This window comes from Phocoena phocoena, chromosome 11, assembly GCF_963924675.1.
Source record: "Phocoena phocoena chromosome 11, mPhoPho1.1, whole genome shotgun sequence".
NCBI lineage: Eukaryota > Metazoa > Chordata > Mammalia > Artiodactyla > Phocoenidae > Phocoena > Phocoena phocoena.
The window spans coordinates 37,977,037-38,001,447 of record NC_089229.1 but is presented as its reverse complement, the minus strand read 5'-3'; the positions used below and the strand labels follow the sequence as shown (position 1 = coordinate 38,001,447).

The window sequence follows — 24,411 nt, the reverse complement described above, 5'->3', positions numbered from 1 at the left end:
ACTGCAATTTCCCTACCAATGATGCTCTAAAACAATGCCTGGATTTCAGGAGCTAGTGAAGGTCTCTTTTGACTATGACATATTGTTAAAGTTCTTATGCTTTTATTTTATCTTTCTAACCTGTGCCTTCCTGTCTCCACCTGTCCTCTCTCCCATCAGCACCAGGAGGATATCATATTTCAGGTTGATTCTTGTGGACTCTCTCCCTTTTAAAAAATTATTAGGAAATAATTATTGAGTCACAAGAAGTTAAAAAGAAATGTACAGGGAGGTCCTATGCACCCTTTACCCAGCTTCCCTAAATATTAACATCTTTTAAAACAACTGTATAATATTAAAACCAGGGCATTGACATAGGCTCAATCCACGGAGCTTATTCAGATTTCATCGGGATTTACTTTTTAAGTAACCAGTTATTACATTTGGTAAGCATTGGTTATGATCACAATAAAGGCTGAAATTCACTTCTTGTGTGTGTATTTGGTGTGGGCCTGTGTGTGCACGTGTGTGTATCCATTTGTGTGTATGTGTGTGTGAGTGTGAGAGAGAGAGAGAGAGAACAAACTCTGACCCTACTCTTTTCATGAGACTTTTGAGGAACAAATGGGAGAATTTTAGGTAAATACTGTTCATAAACTGTAAAATGCTAGATAAATAAAAAGCATTATATTGTAGTATATGTCTAATGCTCTGTTCAAGAAAAAATGTCTCATTAGTAGGGTACACAGAGAGTAGGTAGAGCCTACTTACCTGTATAAGGAGGGTGTGTGTGTGTGTGTGTGTGTGTGTGTGTGTGTGTGTGTGTAGGGGTATTTAGGAGTCTCAGCAAAAGCCCATCTGAAAACACAGTACACAGTTAGAAGGGACCTTGGGACCAACTGTTCCATCCCTCTACATTGTACACATATTTTGAAATACTCTTGCTGGTTAGTCTTCTAATCTCTGATTAAGACTTCAAATGATGGGCACATACTAATGATTCAGTCTTTCCCTATGTGTTTAAAGGTCCTTCCTTATAATAAGCTGTAATCTGCCTTCCCTGTGGCTTTTATCCACTGGTCTTGGTTCTGCCATCTGCTGCCACACACAATGGAGGACAAGTGAAGGCAGCCATCGTTCCCCTGAGTCTCTTCTCTACCCTGAACAAGGCAAGTCCTTCTTTCCATACAAGACTGCTTGACTCTGGATGAGCTTCTTGTTCTCTCCAAGGATGGAACCACGATCAAAGTACAGTGGGGTGTGAGCTGAACAGCATATTCAGAGCTGGACCAGTCTCCTCCTCTGTCTGTACATGATATTTATATTAATGGCCCCTATGATTACATTAACATCTTTTTGTGTTTTTCTTTTCTTCCCCTCAACTTGCTTCATTTTTCTCTTGAAATCAATTGAAATCCCCTGGGCTTTTTTTTTTTTTTCCCCCCCCTGGTTTTGTTATTTAGCCATTCCTTCCTGATTCTGCATATAGGTAGCTAGTTTTCTGGGCAAATGAGCAGGACTTCATGTAGATTCTTATTAAATTAGGCCTATTGTACCATTCTATTGATATTTTTTGTATCCAGACTCAATCACTAAATGTATTTACTGACCCTGCTGGCTGCATGTTGGCTGTAACCTTTATATACAGCCCTTTAGGTCCTTCTCAAAATTGCTGATGAAACACTTTGGTATAAAAGGGCAAAAAGGAGATCATTAGAAAGCTATAAATTCTAACTATAACACTGAGACCTCCTGTTACCGTTAAATTTTAGTTGAGCATTCAGCTCTAAGTTTTTACTGAGGATTGACCTAAGAAGTAGCCATGCGCAAAAAGCCTCTGCGTTTTCTATAAAATTTTATTAGGCGATTCAATATCTCATTTGTAAAACTCCCATGGGAAATTTCTCCTGGAACTCAGGGATAGAAAAAAATCCCTACCAATGCTAGCTGAGCTGGTATAAGTTTCCTTCTGCTTTGATTTCTAAGAGGCTAAGAGGAAAAACAGTACTTGCTCTACTGTATCTTTTCTTTATTTCTATTTATTGATTTTCTTCCTTTCTATCCCACTTCATTACCTAACATGCCATGTTAATAAATCTGTATTAACATATTTTACTTTTTATCAGATATCATGATATATCCTTTCTAAAAGCAGGTAGGGCATAAAAACGAACATGCATAATTAAGACATCTTTTCATGTGTCTTTTCAGACGTCTAAAGGTCCATGCAACAATTTCTTTACTTTTCAAGTAGGACACTAGGAAATTTTCCCCGGAGTACTTGTACTGAAGTAGTAAGGTTTGCTTCAGCCCTTCAAATCACTTCCTTCCAAAATTTGTTCTCAGTTTAGAATGGCATGTTCTGAAAATCTTCCATATTAATTTCCCCAGATGGTACTTTATTTTAAAGTGTAAATTTGATCATTTGCTAACATTTTCTCTTTTTGGCCCTTCCATTACAGAATTTTTTTTTTCATTAAATACTGCTATCTGCCTGGAATTATTTATCCTGAAAAGACTTGTGGATTCAATGTTAGGAGCCCAGGGTTGTTGCCTTGGATTAACTACTTTGTGTGACTATTGGAAACCCACTGGGTCATGAAATTTCTCATTTACAGAAGGAAAACTACCTTTTGATGAATATCTGATAAATAGTAGTACTGTTAAAATGTATATAACTTACTTTTAAGTACTTTAAAATAGGTAGTTTATAATGTATAGTTTGATTATACAGATGTACAATGTTTTAAACTCCAAACTTAGAAGCTTAAAGCAGTCTAGGTGGTCAGCAAACATTATAGAGTGTTACCAAGGCAACACTCTAGAGGTTGGTCACTACAACAGCATTTGTTATACCCATCTTGATGCTTTGTTTTATTAGCAACGTATGTCAGAAATGGATTCCCAGTGACACAATTAGTGACTTATTAACTATCATTATAAATGGAACTTAATCGACAAACTTAAACGTTTTAAATATAAGTGGAATACTAGAGATTTTGGAGACGTCCCTCACCTTTGCATGACCAGGTTACAAAACTCTTAAGGAGGCCCACAGCCTGTACCAAAGGATCAGTGGCCTAAGTTGAACACTAAAGCTTCTTATTTTCAACTGTCAGTCTAGTAGAATTTCTGGTTGTTTGATGCTGAATATAAAGATAACAAAATCCTGGCTCTGGAACGTTGTTTCATCTGCCTCAAGTAAACCTTTTTTTTCAAGGTAATGACTGGAATATCTGAATGGGCAGAGAACTGGGATATCATCAAACTTACGGAAGAGGTTGTATGAGTCTATTAATGCCTATTTGCTAGTAAATGTTTGTTAAAATATAACTATATGTGTAGCATAATTTGCTTTAAAACTTATAGCTGGCAATAGCAATATCATAGGGGGACTGCTAACCCTTTTCAACATTCTGCAGTAACCACGCTTACCTATCAAAGGTGTGTATAACCAAATTATCACAGGATAGCTCTCAACAGACATTTTGCCTCATTTTAATTTTCATCAGAGCCCTTCAAATTAGTCACTACTCCCCTTACTCAGATTAGAAAATTCAGGTTTAGGGGATATTAATCCATAAAAATATGGATATTGAGTGGTAGAGCCTAATGTGTCTGATTTCATTGCTCCAACTGCTCCCGCAGACTCCCAGATAAAGTCACATGGTCATTGCAAGGAATGGATGAGTGGTTATGAAATGGCAGCAGCTGGGTTCCCTGCAAATGTATGGGTTAAACAAAGGCTCTTTAGCCCTTTTGACAGATAGCTTAAAGTCAACTCATATTAAATTGATTTGATAGATATTTACTGTTCCTTTATCTATATATATATATATACACTTACTATTAATATAGTTTTGGTTCTTTTTTTGTACTTCTCATGTTTTAAAATCTATACTCTCTTTTGATCTACCCAATATATTCAGAGAAATTGTAATTTCATACACTGAGGCACAGATTACTCTGTGACATAATTGCATGACCTAGCTCTAGAGCCCTCTCCTAGAAAGCTTGACTATAAAATTGTCAGTTGAAACATGCTTTGAAAAGTCATAGTTATCTAAAGGTCAATAAAAAGCTCATCTCAAAGCATTGTTGCATAGAAAGAAGTAAATGAAATGGTAATTTTAGAATTGGAATGCTTAAGGGAAATAAAATATTCATGGACTGATGATTTTGATGTACAGCAGGGATCAGTGGAGTTGAATGAATGATTTGGGGTCCTATAAAGCTACTTATCAGGCTAAAAAAGAATGCAAGATATAAATAGAAGAAAGTACTCCATAGTTACCAACAAAATATCACATTCCAAATTCATTTATTTTGGATATTATGTCCTTAGCAGAAATCAATATGGCCACAAATAACCCAAATCTAATTTATTTTTTAAAATCTTAAGTTCTTAGAAGACAGATCCTAGGTGAACAGAAAAGTAAGCTTTGATATGTTCCTATCTATACTTCTGAAATTTATGCTTTTAGGTTAATTATTTTTTATTTAAGTAGAAGCTATGGGGGAAAATTATTCATTTCACATGAAGCCATTTCATTAACAACTCGTTATTACATGTGGAGGTAATGGCATCCAAAGAATATGAGGTTATGAAAAAAATGTATGTTCTTAGTTTTAACTTCATGTGAAAACTAAAATAAATATGATGAATAGATAATATAATCAAACTTTTCCAGGAAAGAGGCTGATATATTTTTGTTATACTATAGCTCTATACCCGGCTTACAGAATTATCTGTGCATTAGCCTTTTCCATGTGTGTTATTATTACGCATATTAAAATTATTCTTCCTCTTTAATGAAAATGAAAAAATATATAGAGTGAGAAGTTTTAGCTTTATTTTTTAAATGTGTATATTTGCTTATAATAACTGAATAAAAGTGACTTGAAATTATGTTCTTTTAAATATTAATTCAATTATAGTATTATATGGGGGAAATTCTACTAGTTGGGATAATACCTTGGGATGATTTTCCCACTAGGTCCTACTTATCATCCCTGAATAAGACAAAATGAGACATCAAAACTATAAAATTGCTGCTTTTGTAGGCTTAATATCCATCAATGCTGAGGAAGCTGTTTGGACACAAAATTAAGATTTGTTCTAGGATTTCAACATTGACTTTAGTAACAGCAGGGGAAAAACAAGAATGTGCTTAGAGAGAAAAACCTCTGATTATGTTATGAACGTACCACTCCATTCACTGATAGTAGCTGGTCACCTCGCTTGAGGCCTCCGTGTCTTTCGGCCACCCCTCCAGGAATGATGCGAGAGATATAAATGGGGGAATTTTGCTCCTTTCCTCCCATCACATTAAAACCAAGGCCTTCATCCGTTTTTGGCAGCTCGACTACCCGAGGGTGGGAATGGCCTTCACTAGCTGCAAAAGCTGCAACTGTTGCCTGAAAGAAAAGATGGTCATTGGGTGATAAAAACGAGGGAAATAAGGCTCATCACATGACCTGCAGTGTGTAGATCTGGCAACTCCTCCTATTTTATAGCATTCTCCTGTGAAAGAAAGAACACGAAAGGGAGGGGGCTTTCTTCATTTAGATGTCCTTTATAATTCCTTTCTTTGGTAAAGCTCAGCCCAACTATTGATATTTCCACCTTTCTAGACCTTACCCATTATGATAAAAATTTCCCTTCCTCATAAACATCTTTCCCACTAACCTTGGTTAGACGCAAATCTTCCTATTCTTGGACTCCAAATAGCTTTGGTACATATAATACCTACATACGGTACATAAACTATAATTACTGTATATATCGTATATATGTTGACCATGGGCACCCGAAGGGCCGAGATCGTGGCTTCCACTTCTTTGTATGACACACGGTCTAACTTGGTGTTTGCACGTAAATGTATTCAATACACAGAGGAGCATTTATATGTACATATACTGGTGAATACATCTAGAATTTTGCTATTGCCAAACCACTGGCTTAGAAAATTTAGTTTCTTTTTCTTTTTTCATTGAAAATGCCTAAAAGAAAAAAAAGCTAAAAGAAAATAATAGATTCAGATTATAATTATTCATATCAATATTCCATATTATTATGAGGTCCTCTTATCTGGCACAGGTTTTTGCCCCCTATATTTTACATTAATATTTCAACTACTGCAGTAATGTAGGCAAAATGAGCAGTCCATGGTTTTATACCTAGATGTACAAAATATCATTTAATATGGATATAACTTTATTTTAAAATTCATATATATTAATTTAAAAACTAAGTTGAAGGAAACAACTTACCATTAGTTTTCACCCCCCTCCCCTCCATGGAGAAGATTTAAATAGTTTCTATCAAGAAAAGATTCTTCTGCCTGCTTCTTATTTTCCACCTCTGGTAGACTGCCTTAACCACAGCTGGTTAGATACCTACTATAAAGCGATTTACTCAACACTGTGAAAATATTGATTCCCAACGACTGTACATTCTTTTCCACACACAGCATTATCACATCAATTTAGCATTATGCTACTGTCTGCATTTAGTGAAAGATAGTGAATGATATGGAAATAATGGCTTGCTTTTAGCTACATGCATTTGCTCATGCAAACCTTGCTGTCATGCATAGATTTTAATGGCTGACATGGATGCAATGCAGACAGCCCAGAAACAACCAGAAAATATTGTGCTATTGCAACATTATGCTGCTGTCCTGCTGTTCTACATGAATAAGAAATGAGAATGGTAAAACACTACATAATTCACTTTCCCCTTAATTAAACCATGTAGGGATCATTTTTCTGTGTGTGTTCCACTTCAGTACAAGCAAAGCATGATGTAATGATAATAATACCCTCTTTTTGCCTGGGTTAAAAAAATCAAAAAACAAAAAAATCACAAATCTATAGTGTTCAGTTACAGAAGGAAAACTGAAAAAATCAGGAGAGAAACCAAACAAGCGGTGATGTAACACAAAAGAATTAAATGGAAAATTCTGATTATTTTCAGCAGTTCTTATTTCTTACACATATTAGAAAGAGAAAAGCTTTTAAAAAGCAAATATGTATCTATTATAACATTTCTGTACTTGTAAAGTAAGAACTGCATTAGTGATTTTAGTTTAAAACTATTATTTCCTATGGTCTGTTTCCCAGATAATTTCATGATCCTACTGCTGTAACATTTTCATTCGGAAGGTCTCTGCAATCTCTGGATTTGAGTTTTTCAAGAGCAAATGTGGTCACTACCAAAACAGGTAACAGACCTTCCCTTTAGGTCAACATCATATTCATTCAGCTACTCTGCTGAGTACATGGAAGAATCCTGCATCAGTGGGTATCAGGTGAGTTCTCGTCATGTCTAGCTTGGGTCAAACTTTTAGACTTGTACAAATCTTCATGCGTTGAATAGGGAACAGGTTCTTTTGGATCAGAGGAATGTGTCAGAAAACCAAGAAGTATTTATACAATGAACCAGCAGATTTGCTTGTGCCAAATGAACATTCAGTGAGTTTAATGAAATCATTCTCCTTTCTTAAGCTACAGAAGCAGCAGAAACGTTCAATTTTCCATTAGGATTTTTACCTGGGAAGTAGTACTGGTTCTAGACTCTGGGCTGCCACTGATGTCTAAATTCTCTTACAGTGTACACACGAGAATACCTGAAACACACACGCGCACAATCAATTACTAGATCACTGGGGTTAAGTATATTTTTAAAGTTACTCAAGTCTTACCTTTGCTGTGGCCCTGGCACGGAATTCAGGACAGCCATTAACAGTTATCGTTTCATGCATATATTGATACACCTAAAATGTTCACATAAAAAAAGAACGTGTAAGAACATTAAGAATATCAATTCTTTCATTGCAGATAGGACAATAAGTTTTCATTGTAAGACAGAAGTTCCCTATCACAAAGTGAAATAGGTTTGAATCAATTATCCTGATGATTTGGAACAAAAATCCCTCCTATTTTTTGGGGGGCGGGGGAGCAGGCAGGTGGTGGTTAGGGCAGAGAAGACAGGGCAATCACTTTTATTCACTTTTTAATTTGGCTATCCATGTTTATCAAGTAATAAAACTTTTATATTTGGTTTTATAAAAACCGCTGTTGGTAAAAATTTTTACCATTATTTATAGTTCTATCTCTCAAATACGTAATAAAAATAATGTATATAGTTATTTCCTGAATCTAGGTAACACTTTAAAAATAGTTTTCTAAGTTAATATTCCACAGAGCTGGGATTACAATATCTTTTCCTTGAATTTTGGAAGGTATGCAAGTTGGAATGTGTTACTGATACACATTCATAACTATAGAGATTCAGGAGCAAAGACAAGTAAAGTAAGAGATTCTTGGAATTAGTAATACAGAACAACATATCAACTATGGGTTCATGTTAACATTTAGGTGAAATAGAAAAAATGGGGGGTAAAATCTGGACCCAGAATGATGTCATAGAAAGCATACAGGTTAAAAAAAAAAAAAAAAAAAGAAAGCATACAGGTTTTGCTGACTAACGGACCTACGTTTGAGCCTTTTAATACAATTGGGGAACTATGAGGTCTTGGTTGAACTACTTTACCACTTTGATGCTTTTTTTGCCCATCTAAAAACTGGGTAAAGAATATTTATTTAGTATGGTCGTTTCTTTTTTTTTTTATGCAGTATACAGTTTATTACTTTGTACTAACACATTCTCATATTACAAAGGCAATTTAGTGGAAGAATGTTTCCTTTGATATTTGAATAATCTGAAAGAACACAAACAGAATTATACATAAAAACATACTCGTTTGGATAACAATAACAACAACAAAAAAAAGACAAGTTAAACAACAAAAAAATTTTCCTTTCTTACAGGTAGACATTGAAGTGGACCTAATTCGGTTTTCTGTTTAAAAGCCTCCAAAGACAAAAGCAGCTTAAAATCTAATTAAAAGGAATAAAAAATGTTTACTAAATTACTGATCTTTGGCACCATTTTCTGTTTTCTGTTGTATTATTATTATTATTATTTTTGCGGTATGCGGGCCTCTCACTGTTGCGGCCTCTCCCGTTGCGGAGCACAGGCTCCAGACGCGCAGGCTCAGCGGCCATGGCTCACGGGCCCAGCCGCCCCGCGGCATGTGGGATCTTTCCGGACCGGGACACAAAATGACCCCTGCATCGGCAGGCGGACTCTCAACCACTGCGCCACTAGGGAAACCCTGTTTCCTGTTGTTTAGATGAAGGTTCTTTGTCTGTTTCTTCTCTTGATCTTTTTACTGGTCTACATGCACCATTTTCATCATGTTCATCATCACTATCAAATTTAGTTTTCTTGCCCTGAAACTGTACTTTTCCTTTAGCAGACCCAATCTGGGCAGCTTTATTTCCCTTTCCTTTTCCTTTACACCTGTGACCTTTTGACTTCTATTTGTTTAGGGATTCTTGTTGATCTTCTACTATTTTTTTCAATGCTTCTTTTTCCACATCTCTTTCTAGAACTTCCCAGGTGACCTCTTTGTTCCTTAATTGTACATTACCATTATTTGCGTCTTTTGCTTTCCATAGCTTTTTCTTTAAACAGAATTATTTCCTCTTTGGCTCCTCTGACAAAGTCTATCCATTTTATTTCACCATGATTTGAGAAAAGGACATGCAAATCTTCTCTACACATCTGATCATCTAAGTTCCCCGAGAATTTCAGCAAGCAGCCAATCTTTTCTTCTAGAGATTTCATTTCAGCATTTTCTGCTAACTTTTGTTTTTCTTCTTGCTCATGTTTAGCTCACAATTTAGCTTCTATTTTATTTTGCTTTCTTTCTTCATTTTTCTCTGCAAAGTAATCGTCCTTGAAAAGTATTAGCAGGTCTGTGTCTTTGTACTTCTGGCCAGGGGTCTCAACAAACTTCTTAGCAGATTCAATGGTATCAAATACAGCAAATATTGATCCCTTAAATACTTTGTGCAATGTTCTTCTCATCTTAATATTTAGTACCTGACCTTTATCTTCCAACCATTCTTTTATGTCATCAAGGGTTGCATCAATTGGGAAGCCTTTAATATAAACAGATCTGTTTTTTACATCAGTTTTATACTCATCAGTCACTTCAGGGAGGGGTTTGCTTGGAGATCTTCTAATTTTAGTTTTATCTTCACTTATTTCCATGAGTTCTGCTTCACTTATTTCCATGAGTTCTGCCTTTGATTTGCTCAATGCTTCTACTATTAAAGTCTGTTGTTAGACGGTTTAACCTATTAAGTTTTATCATTATCTCCAAAGGTACCCAGCCTTCACCCAGTTTGATCTGTTCCTTTAAAAATTTGTCACGTGGCAAATTGAAGTCACCAAAATAATACTCGATTTGATGACAGATTTTGGCCTCCAGAGCAGCCATTTTTTCATTATCACCATTTTCTGCCATTCTGGCTATCTTTAAGTTCCCGGTCCCACAGAGACGCACCACAGGGTCACTAACAGCGACCGCAACATCTCCCCTCCCCAGCACCGCCAGCTTGCCCAATGCACCTCAAGAAGATGGGGGTTGTCCCGGCCAGTATGGTTGTTTATCTTTGAAAGAATACTTTCAAAACGCCATCCACAGCAGGTACTCCTTAGACAGCAGATATTATTACTAATTATGATTCTAGACACAACTATACAAATTGTTGAAACATAACAGAAAAACTGTTTTTCCTTTAAACGACCAGGGATGGGAGGGGTTAGGAAATCAGTAGTAAAATAAATTGCTCAATTTTAAATAAACTGAAGTATAGAGGATGACTTTTAAAGGATAGTTTGAAGAAGATATTTTGAAAAAATAACACGATTAAATATGCTTGATTATATGCTCATTTTGAAGATTTAAATAATAAATTTGTAAATATCTATTGCATAAGGCACAGGGGTAAAAGTCCATTTGGTATTATGCTGGAGTATTTTTCAGGAGTGACCCATTAACTACATCAGTAAAAGATGAAATAGGAAAATTTTAATTGAAGATTTTTTTCCTTTCTATTGATCTTATTTTATACGCTTAAGTCAAAAATTATTAAGGTGAATTCAAAATTTGATTAATTCATCCATTCAACAACCATTCATTGAATGCTGATTTCCCAACATTTTTTATTGGCTCATTTCTCAAATATATTTGGTTGAATCTCCACTAATGCTGATTCATCTTTCCCAGGTAGCATATTTAGGAGGAGAAAGACCAAGTGGTCTGGAGTAGAAAGGTAGGAGCACTACTGAGGATCCACCTTTAATCCCTATGTTTCCACTAAATAACTGGGGTATTCAGTTTCTGTGGGAAATCTGAACAGGAAGAGAGCAAGTTTCCAGAAGAGCATTTTGTGGAACTGGGACCTGTTCATGCAAATTCTTTAGGTTACCAAAATAACTGCTAAACATGTTTCCATGTTATTTCCTTGAAAGTGTATCGTTTTGTTTCACAGAAATGGCCCTTCCACAAATAAATGCCACTTACTTGCTCTTACAGCCCATTTAAGAGGAGGATTTTCTCCAGCCTGTTTGCCTGTTTCCCTTGTTAATAAACTCTCTCAAATCTGACCCATTTGCTCCATCCTAACTTATTTATTATCTGTTGCTCGAAGCACGGAATTAGTGTCTTAATTGGGTCTCTCTACCACCAAAACACTATAGACTTTAGTTATCAACATCAAGTACCTACCTGACCATACTACTGCTGTGCTCTTGGCTGTCTGCTGCCCTTACAATAAAGGTTGCAAAGTCAAATTCTTACAAAAGTCAAGCTAGTGAAAATAATGCAGAGCACAGCCTCCTCTTTAGTCTTGTTTTCGTACTTCCTTTTCTCCTCCCTGACCATTACCCAAACATATCGTACCCTCTTAGTTGCCCAGGCTTCTGCACATGCTGTATGTTCTGTTTGGAATGCCCTTCCATTAGGAAGACTCTTATTTATCTAAGTTTAACACAATCATTAAAGGCGTAATTCAAATATTGTCTTCTCTGTTAAACATTCTCTGCCTTCCCCAAGCAGAGTAAATTTCTCCCTCCTTGGCTCCTGGCCAACTGAGTTTGTCTGGAGTCATTGTGGTCATCTTTTCCGGAGGAGTGACGTGTTTGTTGGCATTCAAGGATGTTTATGAGGACAATCATGTAGCAAATAATTGGGGGAGGAGGAATGGTTGTCATCAGTTGATTAAAACAAAAAGTGCTTTTTTTAAACCAAGGAGGTGAAAGGCCTGTATACTGAAAACTAATAAGATGTTGATGAAAGAAATTGAAGAAGACACAAATAAATGAAAAGATATTCTGTACTCATGGACTGGAAGAATTAATATTGTTAAAATGACCATGTCACCTAGAACAATCTACAGATTCAATGCAATTCTTAACAAAATTCCAACGGCATATTTCACAGAAATAGAACACAATCCTAAAATTTATATGGAACCACAAAAGACCTCAATAGACAAAGCAATCTTGAAAAAGGAGAACAAAGCTGGAGGCATCACACTCCTTGTTTTCCAACTATATTACAAAGCTGTAGTAATCAAAACCGTATGATATTGGTATAAAAACAGACACAGAGCTCAATAGGACAGAATGGAGAACCCAAAAATAAACCCATACATGTATGGTCAATTAACTTATGACAAAGGAAGCAAGAATACACAATAGGGAAAGGACAGTCTCTCCAATAAATGGTGTTGAGAAAACTGGACAGCCACATGCAAAAGAATTAAACTAAACTATTATCTTGGACCATACACAAAAATTAATTCAAAATGGATTAAACACGTAAATGTTAGACCTGAAACCATAAAACTCCTAGAAGAAAACATAGGTGGTAGATCCTTGATATCAATCTTAAAGATTATTTTTTGGATCTGACTCTAAAAGCAAAGACAACAAAAGCAAAAATAAACAAATGGGTCTACATCAAATTAAAAAGCTTCTACACAGCAAGGAAAATCGTCAACAAAATGAAAAAGTGACCTACTCAAGGGGAGAAAACATTTGCAAATCATATATCTGATAAAAGGTTAATACCCAAAATGTATGAAAAACTCATCCAACAGCAAAAACAAAAACAAAACAGTCCAATATAAAAATGGGCAGAGGATCTGAATATTTTTCCAGAGAAGACATACAGATGGCCAAGAGGCACATGAAAATATGCTCAACATCACTAACCATCAGGGGATGCAAATCAAAACCATAATGAGATATCACCTCATACCTGTCAGAATGGCTATTACCAAAAAGACAAGAAATAAGTGTTGGAGAGGATGTGGAGAAAAGGAAACCCTCATGTACTGTTGGTGCCATTGTAAATTAGTGCACCACTATGGAAAGCATTATGGAGGTTCCTCAAAAAATTAAAAATAGAACTACCATATGATCCAGTAATTTCACTTCTGGGTATTTATCCAAAGAAAATGAAAACACTAATTTGAAAAGATATATGCACACCCATGTTCACTGCAGCATTATTTAGGGTAGCCAAGGTATGGAAACAACCTAAGTGGACATCAGTGGATAAATAGATAAAGAAGATGTGGTATATACATGCAATGGTATACTAGTCAGCCAAAAAAAAAAAAAAAGAGTAAAATCTTGTTACTCATAACAATGTAGATGGATCTTGAAGGCATTATGCTAAGTGAAATAAGTCAGACAGAGAAAGATAAATACCACATGATCTCACTTATATGTGGAATCTAAAAAAACCAAAAAATAAATAAATAAAACCAAGCTCATAGATACAGAAAACGGATTGGTGGTTGCCAGGGAGGGGAGCTGGGAGTGCGCAAAAAGGTACAGACTTCAGTTACAAAATAAGTCATGGGAATATGGTGGACAGCATGGTGCCTATAGTTAATAATACTGTATTGCATATTTGAAAGTTACTAAGAGAGTAAATCATAAAAGTTCTCATCACAAGGAAAAAAAATTGTAACTATTCATGGTTATGGATTTAAACTAGACTTACTGTAGTGATTATTTCACAAGGTATACAAATATTAAATTGCTATGTTGTACATCTGAAACTAATATATGTCAATTATACTTCAATAAAAAATAAAAATGAGGAAAACTGAAGCACAAAAGAAAAACTAATTTTGTAAGAGCCTGAGATAAAGCAAATACAAATTAAGAATAATTATCCTTAACACTCCAATTTGAACTGTGAACTTAAAAATGTGCTATGCAAGAAGTAGTACTATATGTAGGTAATTGCACAGGCTCTGGAGATGGCTTGGAAACAAACCCTGGGCCACTTATTAATTGTATGATTTTTGTCAGTTACTTCATTTCTCTGGGGCTCAATTTTTGCATTTGAAAAATGTGCTTAAAGCATCAATTAACTTCTAGGTCTGTTGTGAAGATTCAATAAGATAAGAACAGTTTGTAGGATGTAGTAAGTGCATAAAAAATTAGTTATTATCATTACTATTATCATTATTATTTAATGTTTCCCAATGTATTTGACCCTGGGATCTTTGAGGAAGAATCCTCTAGGACTAGGAGTCTATGAACACTTTTAGAAAGAACTGATCAAAGACTGTAGTTCTCAACTAGGGGAATTTTGCCCCTGCCTCCAGGAGACACTGGGCAATGTCTGGAGACATTTTGGGTTGTCACAAATGGGGAGAGGGATGGTGATGCTGGCATCTAATAGTCGACATGCCCAGTAGCCGGGATGCTGCTAAACATCCTACAATGCTCAAGGCAGCTCCCCACAATAATGAATTATCTGCCAGAATGTCAATGATGCTGAGATTGTGAAACCCTGAACTAATGAATCAAGCTATATATTTTCTTTTGATGTGTAATAATTAGTGAGCTATAAAACAACACTTGTATCGCACTGAGTGAAGGGTCTCGTAAATGTTCAGTAAATAATTTTTGGAGTCAAATATGATTCTGGTGCACATTTAACAAGGACTTACTGTAGGCCAAGAGTAGTGCTAAGCGTTTTATATTTATGAGTTCATTTAATTCTCACAACTTGTGATTCAGGCATTCTACACACAAGAAAAGAGCCATGGAGATGATAACAAAACCACAACTGCACAGCTAGTTAGTGGCCAATTTGGTACAGAAATTGATATCTAGTTGCCTCCCAAACGTTTCCTCTTTTAACCACATCAGGTTTTCTTATATTGAGACAACATCGGACCACTACTATTTTGGCAGCATGTGTTGAAACAGATGTGCAGGTGTCACAAGTACTTATATTTTGCATAAAAGTTTCTGGGTTTTATACGGTGTCTACCACTATACAAGTGGTGGCTGCCAATCAACAATACGATTCTGAAACCAACAAATGCACCACTCCAAATGAAAGTGAAATAGCATTTTAATCCTCTTTTCTGGTTATAACCTACTAAGATTAAGTGAAATAAATCCAGTGTTATTGTCAGTCTTTTTTCCTATAAAATACAATAGATTCTGATAGTTGATTTTCAAAAGTGAGCTAAAAAGGTCATGGTCTAGTTATAGAGTCAAGTCAAAATTTGGAGATATTAATTCTACTTCCATTAGCTATGTCATCTTAGGAACGTTTCTTAACTTTTTACTTCCTAAGGGGCAAAACCTATCCCTGCCTATCTTACTTTTCAAGGACAATTGTAAAAGTATAAAATTTTGAAGAAAGGTGTTATGGAAAGCTAAACTATTTCCCAGATACCCTGAGAAAGTTTCTGAAGGGAAAACAGAAAATGGTTGTACGAGTTTTTCAAGGGACAGTGCATGGGGCTTATGGTCCTCTGAATCTTTTGGGTCCCCAAATGTCTGGCAACCTTACCTACAGCATTTCTAAGCACATTCTATTGGATATTATGGGTTTAATTCCTAGCGAAAGTCAAATAATTTATAAAAACTCTTGTATAGAGTTTTAGTTTACATCTTAGTCAATAATTTCCTAACCTTGAATAAATCCCACAAATTCAATAGCATTTTGTATATTTAGAAGCTATTCTAAGCTATTGAAAATTTACAAATACAGATCAATTCAATAAAGGCAGTGGAATTGTGGTGAGTTGGTTCAAAAAGATCCATTTATTCATTCATTCAACTAATATTTACTTACAAGCTATTCTAGTCAGTAGGTTAGGCACCTGGGCCAAAATATGAAAAAAAATATATTGGCTGTTTCTAAAACTTTGAATTAGTATTAATGTTCATTATAGAAGGAGTGTTTTAAAATATTTTAAGTGAATAGTTTAAATTTTACTTTTCTTTATATTAAAAAGCAGATAGCCTATCTTTTCTGGATGGAAAGTTTGTCACTGGGAGAATATCAAGTACAAATGTCATAAAACCTTCTCTTGTGGACCAAATTTACAACAGAATTCCCAGTTAGAGTTAAAACAAACAGCTAAAATTCAAGTGCAAGAGGATTCTTGCTTCTTAGCTCTCATTTATCATAGACTATGTAGACAATATCACAATATAAACTTTACACTGAATCATTCTTCTTGATCTTGAAAACCCTGATTGGTACAGAGATGTAGGAAAGGGATGACAAATCTATATCATCAGTTTCTTGCTCTTTGCTCCTTTTCTTTTTTTTTTTTTTTTTTTTGCGGTACGCGGGCCTCTCACCGTTGTGGCCTCTCCCGTTGCGGAGCACAGGCTCCGGACGCGCAGGCCCAGCGGCCACGGCATGCGGGATCCTCCCGGACCGGGGCACGAACCCGTGTCCCCTGCATCGGCAGGCAGACTCTCAACCACCGCGCCACCAGGGAAGCCCCCTTTGCTCCTTTTATATGTGACTTTAAGGGACCTACTATCTGTGCACCTTAGTTTTCTATGTAAAATGATACCTTCAAGAGTCAGCCAAAGAAGACAAAGTATGTGGCTTCATGAACCATAACCTGTTATTCTTATACTTTTATTATAATAGCTGCTATATTTCTATTATTACTATTATATGTGTGTCTGAGATTTGGTTGGAACAATGCCTTTAGAACTTAGCTGCTTGGTGAGAAGTGTGGAAAAAACTTTGAGTTCAAAACTAGATTCTGATTGTCCTGTCTTCCGCTCTTGCAGACAGCTGTGTTGACTCTTGTATTCTGATGTTATTTAAAGTTGCTGCGTGAGGCAAACACTACTTAGGCTCACCTTACCCTACCCCCATTTTCCACTCCCTCCTCCCAGCACTGCCTGGCCACATGAACCAGTTCTGTCCAGCGAGAATTCAACTGGAAGTAGATGAGAGGCTTCTATGAAAGTGTTGCTGTTTTGGTATAAACACTGTCTGTTTCCCCACCTCTATTTCTCATCCTGATTGTGGATATTATCAGCTGTAGTAGCAACCTGTAACTGCAAGAGAAAGGCCAGGGAAACACATAGACATCAGCTCTGATCACTTGGAGCTCCTGAATCCCTGTGAGCAGCTGCCTACTCTCAACTAACTGTAATGAAGAAAAACAGTCTATTTGTTTCAGCCACTGAAGTTGGATTTTCTGCTACTTTCAGCCAAGAGAATTCCTCATTGCTACATTACTCAAGTAAATGTTATACAGAACTATGCTATATTTAGAGCTTGTTTTCTTCTAGCCTCTTCCAATTCCAAAAGTTACAATTTTTTCATTAGAAATCAAAGCAAATTTGTTAATATGAGGGTTTAGAAACTAAGAGAGGATAGACTAAAGTCACAGTAAAAAAAAGATGCAGAAACTACCTCTTGGAAAAACAGGAATATGAAAAGACAAGCTGACTAAGAGGAAATATTTGCAAAACACATAGCTGATGATGGCCTTCTATCCAGAATATAGAAAGAGTTTTCAAAAGTCAATAACAAGAAAACAACCCAATTAAAAATTGGGTAAAGTATCTGAACAGGCATGTCATCAAGAAAGGTGTATGGGTGGCAAATATGAAAAGATAATCAACATCATTAGTTGCTGGGAAATTCAAATTAAAATCATAATTAGACACATGTACACACTCATTAGAATGTCTAGATTTTTAAAAATCCCGACAATACCTAGTATGCGGAAGAACGCTGAACAACTAGAACTCTTGTGGTAATAGAAAATGGCACATCCACTTGAGAAAACAAATTAATAGTCTTCCACAGATTTAAACCTAAACTTGTAAGATTCACTTATCTACATTTAGCTATTTATCCAAGATAAATAAAAAATGTATATTCATACAAAAATTAGATACAAGCACACTTTATTCATAATCACCACAAACTGGAAAAAACTCAATAGGCTTCAACTGTGGATGAATATCAAATGGAAGCACATCCACACAATGGAATACTGCTAGGCAATAAAAAGGAACAAACTACTCATACATGCAACAACGTGGATGAATTTCAAATGCATGTTGCTAAGTGAAAGAAGCCAGACTCTATAGATTTCATTTACATGATACTCAGGAAAAGGCAAAATAATAAGGACAGAAAACAGATCAAAGGTTGTCAGAAGCTGGGGGTGGGATGAATTGACCTCCAGGTATGAGAAAATCTGCGGGGTGTTGGAACTGTTCGAATATCTTGATAAAGGTTATGGTTAACATGATTGTATGGGATTACTAAAACTCTGAAACTGTACACTGAAAAGGGGAAATATTACTCGACAGCGATTATACTTCAATAAACCTGACTTTTAAAAAAGCAGAAAATATTTCTTAAGAGATGAAAATATTCAGAAACTTAATTGTTATTTTGGAAACCTAAAATAAAGACCTTAAAACACAAAAACCTACAGATATTTAAGAAAGTATTTAATATAATAAAAAGATAACATTAGCCCCCATTCCTCAAAGTTTATCAGTGTGGAAAGCAACATATACTTTAATGGATGGTAATATCTCTTTCAAACTGTCTTATTATAGATGGGCTAGCTACTAAAATGTCAATAGAATTATAATCAAGATTAAATAAACTTCTCTATATCAGTGACTGGAAAAAAGAAATAAAATTTTCAGCAACATTGTGAAAAATGAAAATGGCATTAAACCAAGTTACCTCAAGAGGGAAAATTGTAGAAAGACATATGATCAGATTAGAGAAAATGAATGAGAAAGTCTAAATGAGAAAATTTCATGGTCCAAATCCTACCACATTATAATATTAATTAAAGCTTCTTATATATAGGTTTTTATTAAAAAGCAAGCAAGAATGTAGTTTTTTAATAAGAAAAAAGCAATGTAAGTATTAAGACTGATATTTGTATCTATAGCTATCTATAAATTTTTAATGGATTTCTTGATTTTTCAGATTTGGAAACTGAGATAAGAGTTGAATCAAGTTATTTGATGTGGACTCTGATTTTAAAATACTTAAATATTTTCATAACACTAAAAGTGAAGACTGAGCCCCCTCATGTCCTTATATAATTAGAGGCCACCTGGGTAGTTGGACAACATTCACAATATTAAGCCACAGTGTATTTATAATAAAAACTTGGCAGTTTTTCTGAAAGCAAATTTTAGGCCAAGGGAGGTATCTAAAAGAAATATGTGGCTCTAAATTTAATTGCATTTAGTGGAGTCCATGCATGCAGAAATCGAGTGCCCTGATGTGAATGTGCATACCGTACTCGATATGACTAGAATAAAATAGAGATAGAGATTTCGTCACCAAACACATGGTCTACTTATTTTAGGAGGCTTTGTAGAAATAGTTCCAGACCAATTGAAAATTGGCTCATCTATTAAGGAAGAGATATTCAAAAAATATCTAATTTTTGCCTTGAATTTTTTCTTCCATTTTGGAAAAATGGCAGCTATAATTAAATGTTATACATTTAAATCTATAGCAATCCATGTATCTATATTGTTCCCATATGCTTTTCTAACTGTGGAAATGTTCCATTTAAAATCACAGTGTTAGAATTCTTATAAACCACAAAATTTAGGGTATAAAATTTAATGTCTAGAACCAACCATTTTTTGAAAAGAAAAGAAAATGGTACACACTGGTTACAATTCATGTCTACTACAGTAGGACCATCAAGAGTCAAATCAATCCTGTGAAAATCCAAGAATAAATTATCTTGGGTAATGTCTTTTTCTACATCTCTCTTTGGCCATCAACTTTGATGAAAACACGCCACCCATTGGCCAAGAAAAACACCAACAGGTATAGAGAAGCAAAGGATAATACATCTCTATTAGGTTGAAATGATTTAAAAAGAGAGTTCAGAGACTTCCCTGGTGGTGCAGTGGTTAAGAATCTGCCTGCCAATGCAGGGGACACGGGTTCGAGCCCTGGTCTGGGAAGATCCCACATGCTGTGGAGCAACTAAGCCTGTGTGCCACACTACTTGAAGCCCACACACCTAGAGCCTGCGAGCCACAACTACTGAACCCAAGTGCCACAACTACTGAAGTCCGCGTGCCTAGAGCCTGTGCTCCACAACAAGAGAAGCCACTGCAATGAGAGGCCTGTGCACCACAACAAAGAGTAGCCCCTGCTCTACGCAACTAGAGAAAGCCCGTGCACAGCAACAAAGACCCAACACAGCCAAAAATTTATAAAAAAATAAAAATAATTTAAAAAAAGAGAGTTCAGTCATTAAAACAGATGTTTGACAATATTACTGGTAAAATCAATATGTCGACTGACATTCTTGCCAGAAATGGTGGCATTACCTACAATCAAAAACAAAAACAAAAATCACTGAATTTGAAGATTGAAAAATATGTGACATTTGGAGTAACTAAACATTTCTGACCCCTCTCTTTCAAGTGTGGGCCTCTGTACACCTGCTTACTTATTGCCTCAATATCCCCAGAGAAGGAAGACCTATCTGCTCACATGATTGGTCAGCATCCAAGAACCATATTAAGCCATGGTTTTACCAGGGTTACTGACAGTGTCTCTAAAAGGGTTAGGAGCCACAAGACCCATCTTCTACTCTTTCTGCACCCATGTCACAAGAATTCAGGTAGGAGTTGCCTGCTTGGAGGAGATGTAGCTGTTGCTCTCGTTCTCCATTCTATTATACCTTCTTAAGCCAAACCTGACATCTCAGATTCAGACTGGAGACAAAGGGGGATTCATTTAGATGTAAGGACCTAAACTTCATTCTCCAATCTATATTTTACCAGAAAGAGCCGTACTAGAGAGGATTTGGGTGCTTTCCGTGCTAATAACAAAGTGGTCGTTTGTTTCCTATTTGGTTATGGGCCTTTCATGTTGCTTCCTTGGTTGGTAACTCCTTGAGAAGAATGACAGAATGCAGGAGAGGATCTGAGTACTCCTGGACCACTGGCTATGTAACAGCACTGAAATCTCAAGTCTACCTCTCACAGTCCACACGTGAGACTCCATAACTCAGACTTTCTGCTGCAATGTGATACATGCCATTTGTGATCTGCTTTAAAGGGCACTAAGTAGACTACAGCAGTAGAAAAGCTGAATTGAAATGGTCCATCATTTGTGACCTAACTCGTGTGTTAAAGTGAATTTATGAAAAAGGTATTACTAGACTGAAGGAAAATATAGTCTCAAGTTGCAAGTGATCACCAATGCTTAGATATAGATGAAGATAAGGAACGTTTTGGACAAATTGATGTCTTTCAATATCTACTCATCTTCCTAGCCAAGTTATAAAGGGACAGGAACTTTTTCTAAAATGCTGTTATAGGTTAATTCTAATGAAAAGGGCACGCTAAGAAAGTTCTCCAGCACTCTGCTTCCCAAATGATGTGGCAGGGATGAGAGGACCCTCAAGGAGGATAACCTGGGATCACTTCTCAAAGAGGATTAAATGCCCCTTCATGCCTGACAGTAAATGGATGGCACATCCTTTCTTTTTTCTTCTTCTTTTTTTAGTTCTGTAGGAACTCAGTAGGGAGGCATCAGGACTGTTGGTATGTTACATATCACGGTCTTCAGAATCGCCATCAATTTTAAAATTTCCAAAAGTTAGTTATATCATTTGTTGTAAGTGAATTAAAATGATTCTGCCATATACTTACATTTTCCAAAGGGAACAGAAAATACTCTGTATAGTTTTATAGTTTTACAACTAATTATAATTATTCTGTTATATAAAAGCAGAAGCATTAGTTGTGAAACTATAAAACTGAAGAATGACTATAATTTTTAAAACTATGCCATTAATCATTAATTTCTCTACTTATTTTTATAATTGGTTTATATTTCCTAGTGGGTTCTTAACACACATAACTTTCATAAGGTAGTACAAATATTTTGTACAAATTATACAAATTATATATATACAAACTATATACCTATAGTTTAATAACTGCAAGGAAAAAATGAGATCACAAATAATGGATGATTTCCACAGGGTCCACGTGGCACGTGGCCAAGCCACCAGGGAGAAATCTCTTTCCTTATGGTTGTCTAAAAAAGAATTCCCTTAAGGCAGCTGTTCCTGTCCTGTCGTCGTTACACAGCAAGAGTCCCCTGTGACAGGAAACGCCTGAGCAAAATTTTGGAAAGATGTCATTTCCAATTAGTACAGCACCATTCAAAGGTGCTGGATTATCTCTATTTGCTTACTTTGGGTAAAATTCAAACAAAGTTTGGGGCTTAAAATCTGTCTCCTTTTTTTCTGATTGGATTAAGACAATGTGAAATCTCATGAAGGATTCCAAAGTTCTAGGATATTGGCTCAGCAGGGTTGAAATTTACCCGCGTACTTAAAAGTTTGCAAGAGTTGTAAAATCAATTTCTACTTCTTAAAATAGGTATTTATCAGGAAAAGGAACTAATCATTTTGGATAATTAGGAGTATACTGTCAGTGTCATATGAGTCGTATCAGCTAATCAAATGAATAGTAAAGAAAAACTTTAACTCAGTAAAAATCAACCTGATTATTCAGTTGATTGAGATAAAATTATTACAGCTAGTAATAAAGTTGCCAGAGGTAACAGTAAAAGTACAGGATGTACAGTTAGATTGGAGTTTCAGATAAACGATGTAAAAGTTTTAGTTAAATTATGTTCTGTGCAATATTTAGGACATCATAAACGGATCATGGTTGAAAAGGAAACTATTATAGTTTGGCAAGAAAGAGATGCTGGATATAATTCAGAGTAGAACGGTGAATATGATTAAGGAGTAAACTGAACAGAATTTGGTGTTGGAAGCCTCTGGGTGAGAAAAGATGGAAAGGGGTCTAGTTTGCTGGCAATGGGCAGGGATGCAGGATAATGAGTTTGAGTCATTGTGTGATCTCCAAGAGATGTTCAGTAGACAGCTAGATATGTAGGACTGAATATTAGAAGAAGTATATGGGCTATAAGATATAATTTGTGAGTTACCTATTTATTTAGTTGGCAAATGAAGTCCTTTGTGTATATGTTATGCTTTGGGAGAAATTTAGAGTGAGAAGATGTGAGGGTCTTGAGGGGTTCCAACATCTATTTATGTAATTTATAAGCTGAGCCTTAGTATTATATTTAACCTATAGAGCCAAGGCATCTATTTGAATTTAAATAACTCATATATAGGCCTTTTCAAATAAAATATATTCAGGAGAGAGGGAATACAAAGAAATAAAATTTTAAAAAGTGATTTGACAGTAAAAGTAATCGATATATACTATAGAAAATTTGTACAACTGTACAAGCAAGAAATTAGAATCATTTATAATTCCATACCAGGATATAACCACTGTTAACATTTTGGGGGATTTATTTCTAGTCTGCTTTATTTACTGATTTTAAGAAATCAATATCAAGTCAGTCATTACATACCTTTTATAATCTGATTTTTCACTTAAAATACTGGGAATATTTTTGCCATGTATTAGTCTTCTACATTATTTTAATGGTGCTATCATATTTAATCTTATAAATGTGCCAAATGTATTTATGAAAAAATGACTGAAAAATGAAAGGCGCTCCATGTATAGATCTTATCATCTGTCCCAAAGACAGAGTTTATCAATTACCCTTTTTACTATAGCCTATATACTTCATACTTAGTGATTCCTACCTCTTCTTGCTTCTGTTCAGATAGACTCAAGAAAATACAGGCCCATTTACTGGTAACTAGAAGTCTGATAAAAAATGAAAGGGATGGGATTGATAGAAAAGAGAAACAGGCTATTTATTTCCTGATCAACTTTGGGATATTCACTGCCAAATTCATATTAGACTTGTCCTGATTTTCTTTAACTCCTGAGCATGAAAGTATACACTATATAATTTAACTCAGTATTTTACCAATTAGATCAGAGCCAGATCATCAAAACACAAAAACAAATTGTATCAATAAGCATTACTCATCAGAATCCTAGTGGTACAGACATGTTAAGTAGTCGGTCCTCCTAATTTTCATAAGAAAATGTGAATTAGAAAAAATCCTATTGGAGATAGACATATGATTTTTAAACCACAGAATTTCACTCCTAATGCAAAAAAAAAAATAGAATCAGATTGTGTCACTTATTTCATAATCTACTAATTATTTTTGTTTTGCTTTGCTTTTTTTCTTTCTATTTTGATTACTTGAAAGTTAAATGAAGTTAAAACTGTTATG

General features: G+C 35.4%; 1 protein-coding gene and 1 pseudogene across 1 annotated transcript in view; both read right to left on the bottom strand.

The window, feature by feature from the left end:
* LIN7A (lin-7 homolog A, crumbs cell polarity complex component) overlaps positions 1–24,411 on the bottom strand; it is a 134,057-nt gene that overhangs the window by 32,606 nt on the left and 77,040 nt on the right. The window contains exons 3-4 of the mRNA XM_065887702.1: positions 7,686–7,757; positions 5,188–5,397 (exon numbers count right to left, since the gene is read on the bottom strand). Of these exons, the coding sequence (XP_065743774.1) occupies positions 5,188–5,397; positions 7,686–7,757 (282 nt within the window). The remainder of the gene's footprint in view (positions 1–5,187; positions 5,398–7,685; positions 7,758–24,411) is intronic.
* Positions 8,916–10,361, bottom strand: LOC136131182 (lupus La protein homolog; annotated as a pseudogene).